Source organism: Suricata suricatta, chromosome 4 (assembly GCF_006229205.1).
Source record: "Suricata suricatta isolate VVHF042 chromosome 4, meerkat_22Aug2017_6uvM2_HiC, whole genome shotgun sequence".
NCBI classification, from domain to species: domain Eukaryota; kingdom Metazoa; phylum Chordata; class Mammalia; order Carnivora; family Herpestidae; genus Suricata; species Suricata suricatta.
The window spans coordinates 101101329-101113129 of NC_043703.1; the positions used below are offsets into that span (position 1 = coordinate 101101329).

An 11801-nucleotide genomic window follows, 5' to 3' on the forward strand; every position below is an offset into this window, starting at 1 on the left:
GAAACAGAAATCTGAATAAAGTATGGCCTTTAGCAAATAACAATGTATGAATAATAATAATGAATAGTAATACTAATGTATGAATAATAGCTCATTAATTGTGATTAGTGTATATAAGATGCTATTAATAAGAGAAACTGTGGGAGGAGGATATGTTAAAGAGGGGAGCACACAGGAACTCTGTATTTTCTACTGCAAATCTGAAACTTCTAAAATAAAAACTTCATTTTAAAAAGTTCTAGTTACCTGAGAGTTACCACCTCTGTTAAGGACTGAAGTCACGAATGCTTTTGTTGCCTTCTTTTTTTAATTAAAAATTTTTTTAATGTTTATTTATTTCTGAGAGTGCCAGAGTGCAAAAGGGGGGAGGGGCAGAAAAAAGGGAGAAACAGAATCTGAAGCATGCTCTAGGCTCAGAAGTATCAGCACAAAGCCTGACGTGCAGGACTCAAACCCACAGACAGGGAGATCATGACCTGAGCTAAAGTCAACTGAGCCACCTAGGCGCCACATCATTTTTTAATTTTTTAAAGTAAATTTCATGACCAGCAGGAAGCCCAACACAGGGCTTAACTCGTAACCTTGAGATCAAGAGTCGAATGCCTAACCAACTGAACTATGCAGGCATTCCAGAAGTCAAGAGCACTTTTGATCATTAGTGTCTGGCACACAGTATTCATTAACATTAGGCAAACAGGTAACCAAACACTAAAGAAAAGCCTTGAAAGCTTATAACAATAATTAATCTTTTTTTTGTTTTTTTAGAAGACCCTGACCTTTTATTAATTATGAATATATACTAAAAAAAATCTAAAGTGGTAAAAGAAATCCTCTCTCCACAGTTTTTTAAAAGTTTATTTATTTATTTTGGCAGACAGAGAGAGAAAGCAGGGGAAGGGCAGAGAGAGAATGCCAAGTAGGTTTTGCCCTGTCATTGCAGAGCCTGACACAGGGCTCGATCTCACAAACCATGAGATCATGACCCAAGCCTAAATCAAGAGTTGGAGGCTTAATCAACTGAGCCATTCAGGTGCCCCCTCTACATTCTAACATATATCTTCAGGTAAAAAGAAAAACAAATAATAAAGAATGCACACTTAAGTATTATTTTAAAAAAACCTTACCTGACAAATTTTTTCCCAAATCTCGTCGCAGCCAGCTTTTTCCTGAAAACTTAGAGCCAGATCATAGTTCTCAGCTTCTGACCAAACAATTAATGTATCCTGTTTAAAAATAAAGATTTCTACATCATCATACTAGAAAAGCTAGAAGAGAAGTAACTACAAAGTATAAATAGAAATCAAGAGGACAGGAAACAGTACAGTAATGACAAATGCCCTCTGATAAGTGCAAATAATGCATACTCAATTGACATCATGTAACTACATTTTGTTATCCTTTGAAACTTTAGTAATACACTGCCAATGGAACAGCTTTGGTACTAAAATGATATTGAGCAATTTTCTAAAACAAAAAATATTAAAATGGGTTAGCAATCTCTGATTCACATACCAAGATAACGTTTAACGAAAAGTCTAGCCATTTTTGGCCAAACTGTAATGTAGACATTCTCATCTTCTTCTTCTTTTGTTTCTAGAAAGGCAGCTATTCCACCCACTAACCACCTACCGCCTACAAGTTTATCTTTTCCGTTAACTTGGTTGTCAACTGGTTGCAAGCAGACTGACTAATAGCTGACAATATTTAGTTTAACCCTTTCTATTTTTGTCCCTCGCTTCTGAATCTGGAAAATCTTTCAGGATATGAAGGAATTCAAAACAATGAAATGAAGACACTCCAGCTCGAAGTCCTACCAGCAGCACCTATTTTCAGCAGCTTAGGGTGTAGAAAAATTAAGAACCCCAGGGTTTGATGTTTTTCTACAAATGTCTTTAACTGTATGCCTACCAAAAAGTTAATTACACTTTTAGGAAAAAGCTGTCCACTCCTTTATTAAAAATTAAAGTTTGGGTTTAAATTAAAACATGGACACATTTAAACACAAAACTCATTATGCAACACTCAAATGCCAATTTTTCTTTTTTAAAAAAATTTTTTTAAATGTTTTTTATTTATTTTTGAGAGACAGAGAGAGACAGCGTGAGCAGGGGAGGGTCAGAGAGAGAGGGAGATACAGAATCTGAAGCAGGCTCCAGGCTCTGAGCTAGCTGCCAGCACAGAGCCCAACGCAGGGCTCGAACCCCGTTGAGATCATGACCTGGGCTGAACTGGACGCTTGCTTAACCGACTGAGCTACCCAGGCACCCCTCAAATGCCAATTTTTAAAGGATATCTAATCAGAAGTTTAATATGGCTAAAACTTTGATTTTCAGAAAATAGACACCTGAAAAAAATACAGGAGTTTATATCCTAATTATCATGTATATAATGTACAAAAAATACCTTATAATTAATAATTGTTCATTCAATACTTCTGAATATTATGCTGTGATATTAAAAAATGTAAAACTCAAAGGAAGCTGCATATTTATAAAGTCTTCAGAATGAAAACACTTTAATACTTTGTTAGTTCTAATCTGTAAGTGAAAATATCCTTCAATTAACCCAGGTCTCAGATTAATACTTATATTTGTTGTGTGATCAGGTAAGAAGAACAGCTGGAAAGCTGTGTTCTTGCTTCTGTTTGGCTATGCTTCTTGGAAGTCAAATTTGCCAGGTATTCTAAAATTTCATTGTGTCATTTCTTACATTTAAAAACCTTCTGTGGCTCCCACCATATATATAAAAAATAGGTTTTGAATTATGTAAATATGTAAAAGCTCTTTTTACAACAAAATTTTACTAAGAATATTTATGTAGAAAGAGATAAAGACAAAGTTCCTCTGGTTAAAGCACTAGGACATACATTCAGGCTGCATGTACTTTCCTCAACCCAAGTCAACCTCTTAGAGCTCTCCTCAAACAGCTTCGTGAACAGTGATCTCCAAAACTTTTTTGTCTCTCAAAATTACTTAAACATTATATTCAGAAATATATTAGCAAACCAGTACTTTATAAAGCATGCAGTAAAACAGAAATAAAAAACCTTATATAAAGATAAAATAAGCAGTATTTTAAAATGTTTGAACTGTTGTGGTTCCATACCATTATAAGCTAGCATTTTAAGACCCAATATACCTACAGCCTAGTAAACCCACAAATGACAGTAGATACAAACCCATACTTAATGTCACCTTTTTAGTAATTCTGAATTTGGGGGGAGGGGCAACTTCTTGTGAGATCTATTTATCTCTGATTGCATTGTCACCCAGCTCACAGATTAAACTAGGAGTATAAACATTAGCTTTACCATTAATGTTATTTGCATTTACATTACTGTTTTCAATTCACAACACGTCTTCATTTTGGTAGGGTTACAGGTCAGGATAAATTAAAAAATATAAATAGTTATCTGTGCATGCTGGCTACTATAATTCAGAGCAGTTAAGGAACACTTTTGATGGAAGTGTTACTCTTAAACTACCCCATCCATATCTATATATATCTTTTAACTTCTGATCACTTGCTTATCAAATATTAGCAAAACCTAATTTCTTCTTTGATTAAAATATAGAAACAAGTTTCTTATTAAATTTCAATGCTTTAAATGTGCATTCCATTTTGGATATAACTAGTACAACATGATGAAATCCAAACTCCTTTATCCAGGCATCTAAGGCCCTTTCCAATTTAGTTTCAATCTACCTTCTGAAAGAAGGTCTAGGTAAGCAATGAAGTCTGATTTAAGGTAATTAAGTCCCCTTCTTCATCATTTTCTTGTTTGTTTCTTCTCCAAGCCAGGCAAAACCCAGAAACTAAATGGGATTTACATTTAGAATCCTTTCTCAATGTTAACAGGACTGACCTTGAGAGAGAGTTAAAAATTCAGAGTCCCATCCTTCTCCCTTGGGAACAGGTCCAGAGTGAATCCCAAGAATCCTTATTTTTAAGGGCCTCAGCTAATTCTTTTGATAAGTCAAATTTGAAAACATCACCTAAATGTATCTCTGGTTAGCTGACAGAGGATAGGAAGCTGCTATCAGAGCAGAACCTTCCAGCTCTATGAAATCTACTCAAAATGAGTGGCAAATCCCATCCTTCCTTCTTCCCCTCCCAAAACCCTACTAGCTCAGTCAAAAAACAACCATAAGCACTTCTTAGAACTGCTTATTCTGAGGATTACAGTAAAAGCTCCTAGGTAAGAGAGCACAAAGCTAGCACAAGACTATTTAAAACAAAACATAAAGTGTTAAATGGCAGAGTTTCCCACATATCCAAAAAGTCAAGCTCAATTTTTGTAATAATGTCTGTTTTCAACCGCTGTGCTCTTTGTGTTCTAGGTTTTGCTCATTTGTGTGTGGCACACATATCTTTGGGACATTATGAATGCCTGTTTAAACCAAGAGAAGCTTAGAGTTTTCCTCTACCAACTAAACATTTAGTTACCACTATGCCCTATGGAAATCAGATTTAAAATGAACCTGCAGGGAGAACAGAAAAAGTCAGTTATATCTGGTCTGGTCCTTTAAAGAAAGAAGAAAGGTGATTATGTCTAAGTCAAGATGGAAGTAAGACATGAGCTGGAGAAGTTTGAAACTTTAGGTTTTACTGAATCAGATTTTCACAATGTTGTTTTATTATGAGAAATGGTCATTTTCTTTTTTTTTTTAATTTTTAATGTTTTTTATTTATTTTTGAGAGACAGAGACAGCACGAGCAGGGAAGAGTCAAAGAGAGAGAGACACAGAATCCGAAGCAGGCTCCCGGGGCTCGAACCCACGAACCGTGAGATCATGACCTGAGCCGAAGCCGGAAGCCGGACGCTTAACCGACTGAGCCACCCAGGCGCCCCATGAGAAATGGTCATTTTCAACCTTAAATATCAAAAACACATTCTTGAGGTGAACACTGTTTAAATCAAAGGTTCTTAATAATCCAAGGCCTAAATGACACTTTAGAATTGTTTCTAAAACTTGGTGGTTAACATCTTTTCTAGAGAAACAGTCTTCAGTTTTTACATGATATTCACAAAGGCATTTGTGACATATTTAAAACAGTCTAACAAACCAATGGATTATTGATTTCAGTTTTCCTCTCCAGTACATTAACATGAATAAAATCTGCTCATGAATACCTGAGATCCTATTGTCTGACTAACCCTATGTTTGCACCAATAGTTCTGACAAAATTCAATACAGATAGAGCTGAAGTTTTTCCAAACACTTATTTTTTAAGAAAAAGAATAGAAATATCAGACTTAGAGAATTCAATTTGCAGATTCAAAATCAATATAGAAGTCTGAAAATGAGTGAGATTAATCAGACATATAGTGCAACACAACATCTAGCTCTCTAGTAGTTCCTAACAGTAGTTGACCTAAATTTATTCTGAGATGGATTTTTAAATTATACTATGGTATAACATATAGTCCAAGATAGACATGATGACATTGCTAAAAAACAGAACTAAAATGTTCCTAAGACTTGTGATATATTTGGATATAATGAGAATAACCCCAGACTAGAATTAGGACCTGTCCACTATTTGTGACTTTCAGCAAAGTATTTAACCCCTTTGATTTTTCTTTCCTCATTGAAAAAGAGGATTATGATGAGATTACTATGACCATAGGTCTTTCATTTAGCTTATGTATGAGGCACTATGCTAAAGCATTTTTCATACATTAATTCACAACTATTACATGATGTACATGATGAAGGTAGTACCTCCAATTAAAATATAAGGTTCAGAGCATCTAGGTGGCTCAGTTGGTTAAGCGTCTAGCTTCGGCTCAGGTCATGGTTTCACGGTTCGTGGGTTTGAGCCCCATGTCAGGCTCTGTGTTGACAGCTAGCTCAGAGCCTAGAGCCTGCTTCAGATTCTGTGCCTCCCTCTCTCTCTGACCCTCCCCTACTCAAGCTGTCTCTATCTCTTAAAAATAAATAATAAAAAACCACTACTAAAATTTTTTTTTAAAAAACAAAATATAAGGTTCAGAGAAAATTTGCTCAAAATCACAATAATGAAACACAAACCTTAAGAGTATTCATGTCCCTGATACTATGCCGCATAAAAAATGTAAGCAATTCTAAAAGAACACAAAGTTCTTAACAACTTGCTTCCCAACTTTCCGCCCTGCAGCATTTAATATGTTACCTGTCTGAACCTTTTTATAAGACCCTCTCCATTTGTTTTCCCAAGAATTCCTCCTTAGTCTAATTCCAAACCGCCACCCAGAATACACCTGTATCCAGTACTGCCCAATCTTTCCAACATAATAAATCATGTCCTCCCCTTATCCTCCTCATCTATAGCTAGAGTGGGCTCTATTCATTACACAGTCATGCTGTTATTTTAACTCAGCATTCAATATTATAGAAATAGCCCTTACATTATATACTATACTACATATTATATACTCCTTACATAAGTCTATTCCCCACAATGTCTCTCAGGTAAAACCCCAAATCCCAAATTTTACTGGATTATTTTGCCAATTAAGAAATACAATGTGACCATTTTCACCTTTACATTAAAAAACTTTTTTTAAAATGTTTATTCCTTTTTGAAAGGCAGAAACAGAGAGAAGGCAGGGCTGGGGCAGAGAGAGGGGAGGACACAGAATCTGAAGCAGGCTCCAGGCTCTGAGCTGTCAACACAGAGCCCAACACGGGCCTCGAACTCATGAACTGTGAGCTCATGACCTGAGCTGAAGTTGGATGCTTAACCAACTGAACCACCCAGTTGCCCCTCACCTCTTCCTTTTTTTTTAATTTAATGTTTATTTTGGGGGGGAGGCAGAGAGAGGGAGAGAGAGCGCATGTGCGTGTGAGCAGGGGAAGGGCAGAGAAAGAGGAAGACACAGAGTCTGAAGCAGGCTCCAGGCGCTGAGAATTGTCAGCACAGAGCCTGATGCAGAGCTTGAACCATCAACTGTGAGATCATGACCTGAGCCCAAGTTGGATACTTAACCAACTGAGCCACCCAGGCGCCCCTCACCTCTACCTTTAGGACAGATGTTCTTCTAGTTATAATCCAGAATAGTCTCAATCTTTCACATGCAGGATATGAACAGCCATTCATTGACTGACCCTTGTTTCCTTACCAAAATTCTGTTCTCCGCTGGTTTCAAGACAACACATTTTTCTGATTCTCTATTCTTCCAATTGCTTATTCTTCCTCTTAACTAGATCTTCCTTCTAATCACCAAACACCTAACCCAGCAGTAGCCCTGTCAATTCTATCTTCAGTATCTCAAAGCCATCCACCTCTTTCCATCTCCACTGACATAATCCTAACCTGATTCAACATTATCTCTTGCATGGATCATATTGTAATTTCTCAACTACTCTCCCAGTTATTGCACCTCTTCAATTCCACATATTTTTGTTTCTAGTTTGAATGTCACTGCTCTGCTAAAAATTTTTGAAAGCTTTCAACTGCACTTTCAACTACTGTCAGTGCCAAAGTGTTCTCTTATACTTTAATGTTATTTAGTGAAAATAATTCACCTAAAAAAAGTTCTTTAAAATCCTAAGGGTATATTATTCAACATATGAATTATAGAAAACATTTTCCCAACAGCATGAATTTTTTAAAATAAGTCCTTTTTTCTCTAATACTTTAGCTTTCTAGGAAAGTAATATTAAGAAGAAAGATATGTTCCAAAGTTTCTAATGAACCATCATGTATTTCTGGACTAATGGCGGAGGACCATTTTATATACAAACCACCACCATTTGTGATCTTTTCAACAGCAACAACAGTTAAAGCCTCTTATACACAATCTGAAAAGAATCCACATTATAATTAATTTGTAGGGAGTCACATTAAAAACAGTTCCTGAATATTTTATGTTCATGCAGATGGGGGTGAAAATTTTCTTTCCCCACAAGCAAATGCAAAAAAAATAAAATAAAATAACTATCTGGTAAAATTCAGTGCAAAATTCAGTCATCTGCTTGGCTGACTTAGAAATTAAGTTTACTTAAATGTCCAATTTATAGGAAACATTTTTAAGTGTTCAATACAGGACAAATGTTTGATTCTCCACAAAGACATGTAATATTTTCTAAGCAGGAAGAAAAAAAATTAATACTGAAAAATAAAGTATTTCAAAGAAGTGATTAAGAATATACTGCATATAGAAAACAATTGTGTAACAGTAAGAATTTTACGTATAATGAGCTGTGCGACAGACAAAATTTCACTCCTTCAACTGTGAAGTATTTATTTCTGAGCATTTGAATTTTTATTGACCTTGAAGAAAGTAGGTATTGATGATGTGAATATAATCCTAAAGTAATTTATCTTTTCCTTCAAAAATCTCTGCCATATTCATTCTACACACCACATACACACACAACTGGAAATAATCCAAATGTCTAATAGGTGTATATCATACAGAAGAATACTATACAGCTAAAAAAAAAAAAACCAACTAGATCTACAATGTTAATATCAACAAATCTTCAAATTAACTGCTGAGTGAAAAATGAAAATTCAGAGTACATGTAAGAGCATGAGACCGACTGTATAAAGCTTAAAAACACATAAGACTACATATTATTTATGGGAACATACATATGCAGAAAAGGCACGTAAGCATGTACAAAAATAATACATCAATTTCAGAATAGTGGTAGCCTATAAGGAGGATGGAGAATGGACAGAATGGGTGGGGGTAGAATGGGGGCTTTAACCACAACGTTCAAAATTACAGAGATTTGAAACAAATATGGTATAACGTTAACATTGTTAGATTTAGTGATGTTACACAGACACATATTATATTTTCTGTACTTTTCAATTTTGAAATCTTTCATAATAAAAATGCAAACATTCACAAAAGGTTCAATCACTGCTGCCAAATTCCAGATTAAATAACTGGGCACACTAAAATACAACACAGGTTTTCTCTTCCCAAATAAGACAATAAATACTAACAGAAAACACTACATGACTGGCAATGTACATTTTTATCAAGTATCACACCACTACTTATATTAAAAATATAAAACAATTAAAGAACAGGATTTAAATGCTTCTACTTCAAAAACTCTTTGCTTGAGTCAAAGAATCAAATTTCACACCACAAACAGGTTTTCCTCACTTGAAAGAGTGTCCCTTTGAATTTTCTTATATGCCATAAACTAACAGTGGCTCAATTCAAAGATAATAAATTACTGCCAGCACAAAAATTTTTGCTTTTCTATTTGAAACTTTTGACTTACAAGGGAAATACAGTGTGTAACTGTTTACCAAACATGTTTTTTCTAATCAGGAAAGTTTTCCCATCTTTGTCAGGTTAATACTTCACTGATCACAAAAGAAGTCTTTCAAATTAAAGATAAACAACTACTTGCCTGTTGTTTCTGATATGCAGTGTTTGGATTTATCTTTGATTCCAAGAGTAGTGATCCTGAAAGATAAAAAATAGTATTTATGTTTCAATTTATAAATCTGAATAAAATACCAGAATACCAAAAAACCCCCACAAACAAACCCTCTATTCTCTTCCCTTATGTAGACATGTGAAGTGATCAAATGTATTATGATTCACATTTTTCTCTCCAGATCTGGGCTTCATATTTAATTTAGAACACACCATCTTATCCCCATATGTCCTTTAAGGAAAAAAATCCAACTAAGATCAACATTCAGGACGAAAACATAAGGAGTCTAGACGTCATTCAAGTTTTATTGAAATGAAAATTTTAAGGTCTAAATGAGTACTTGAAGCCAACCTCTTTTTAACAAAGTTACTTTATTGCATTTCCAGTTTAACAAATAAATTACAAAGGACAATAGGAATCTAAGCAGTACACAAATTACAGAAGTTATCCTTTTCTCTTTATCAAAAAGGCCATTTCATGTAGAAATAAACGTCCACAACTATTTAAAATAAAAGGGAGAGACAGTTCAAAATACAAGAATAAATGTAAGACTGTTATTTTTCTATTATCTGCACACAGTTGCTCAAACCGAGGCATTCAGATTACAACGAGAATGGTTTTAATTACGGCTCTACATTTCATTATTTAAAAATACTTCACATATGACTCCCACATTATATCAACGGATATACGTTTACAATCTGCTCTGCTGTCCTAACTTGTTTAGGTTGTAAAGCCTCCACTTTTTCATAGCAACCGCTACAAAGGCAGGCAGACTATAGATATGCTTGTGCATGCATGTATCGTGGCAACAGTCTGCAATAACTGCAGGAAACGGTGCCTTTTGGTTTTCCCCAGCACCTGTCGACCGGGGCAAACGGGATTCGCTGGTAGAATGGATTAAAAAAAAAAAAAAACAAAAACCACACGCTCAGAAAGTAAAGTTTCACTAAGACTTTTTTGAAACACACAAGGAATTGGGTAAGAAAGCAAAAAATAAACTGGGGGGGGGTCATCAGCTCCTCAGAGCGAGTAAACTACTCTGTCTCTCATTACTTCCTCCCTTCTCACTCCGTTTCAAAGGCGAGACTGGAGAGGAAGGGGTCAAATCCTTAATAGGGATAGGAGGCGGAGGAACGGCATCAGCGTCTGTCTGACTGAGGGTAATTCCGGACAAAGTAGTTTGTTTTTACTGTACAGAAGTGCAGACACAAAACCAAAGCGCTGTCCCAAGATGTGGCAGTCACAGTACCCGGCCCAGGGCCTAAACACCAGGGTTATGCCCAAACCGGAGGCACTGAATGTTCTCTATTCTATGTTCCAATAACCTTACCGTCGGACTCAGCCCGAACCAGCAGCGACATCCCTTTGAGCTCCTCCACATACGTAGAGGAGACATGCCCGGTGCCTCGGTCGTCCCACTGACGATCTTCGTTAAGGGTGTAGACCTTCACTCGCCGCCGCGTATCCGACATGGTGGCTGCTGTCCCCACCGCTCCAACCGCCGCCTCCTCGTTTACGTCGTCAGCGCCCCTCACTCTTGAAAGACGGTGGCGGCGGAGAGGGCAGCGGCGGCGGCGGCTCCAGAGAGGCCCGAGTTCACCATGGCTCCCAAGGTTCAGTCGCGGGAAGGGGAAACAAGAGTCACCGAGACCTCTCCGTCCGGAGATCCGGTAATCTCTCACTTCACCCCCGCACAAACCCGCCCTCCCCTCCCTTTGCTCCCTAGAGCTCGCTCGCTCTCCCGCCGCCGCCGCCGCCGCCGCCGCGGTAACTACTACAGATCCGCCATCTTGTAACCCGATTCTCTCTGCCTTTCTCTTCCTCCTCCAGTGGACTCGCACGGGCTGTCCTAGCAGGGGCTACGGCGGCCGACGAGTCCAACACGCTTCACCTCTGCTTTCCGCGCGCGCTTCCCGAGCCGGCAGTGCTCGGTTTTCTCGCGAGGCGGTTTACTTGACCGAAGTGGGAGGGTCTAAGTGCAACTTCCTCTTCTCTCAGCCCCGCCTACTGGCGTGGGATCTCGGCCCGGTGGTCGGCTCTCGCGAGTTCTCTGTTCCCTCTCATGCCGCGAGACTGCTTTCTGAGCAGGCGGCGAGAGCTGAGTCTTGGAACTTTCTTGAAGTGGTTGCTGGCTACCCTGAGGGTGTGGCAAGCCGTCGGACCCAGCTCTGAGGAAAAAGCAGAGCAAACCTGGGAGGTACGCATCCTTGGAAGGGACTAACCTTGAACAAGAGGGAAGGAAATGTGCTCGCACTCCTAATTGGAAGCTAACCCTGTCAGCCTATGGGAGAAAAAGTTTAAATTTCTTTCTGTGAACTCGTAGGAACATTGATCACGTTAGGACGACCCGAAGCCCACTAAAACTTATTATGGAATCTGTTAAATTTAAGAATCTCCTCAGGA

At 37.6% G+C, this 11801-nt stretch overlaps 1 protein-coding gene across 4 annotated transcripts in view; it reads right to left on the reverse strand.

Annotated features, from left to right (window-relative positions):
- Positions 1 to 11324, reverse strand: part of PPP4R3B (protein phosphatase 4 regulatory subunit 3B) — a 60506-nt gene extending 49182 nt beyond the window's left edge. For 2 of the 4 annotated variants that reach the window (XM_029937387.1, XM_029937386.1), the window contains exons 1-3: positions 10729 to 11323; positions 9366 to 9421; positions 1125 to 1223 (exon numbers count right to left, since the gene is read on the reverse strand). In XM_029937387.1, coding sequence (XP_029793247.1) covers positions 1125 to 1223; positions 9366 to 9421; positions 10729 to 10870 — 297 coding nt within the window. In that variant the 5' untranslated portion in view covers positions 10871 to 11323. Of the gene's footprint in view, positions 1 to 1124; positions 1224 to 9365; positions 9422 to 10728 lie in introns of all 4 variants that reach the window. The other 2 variants (XM_029937385.1, XM_029937388.1) reach the window with 2 other exon arrangements.
- Between the last annotated feature and the right edge of the window lie 477 nt (positions 11325 to 11801).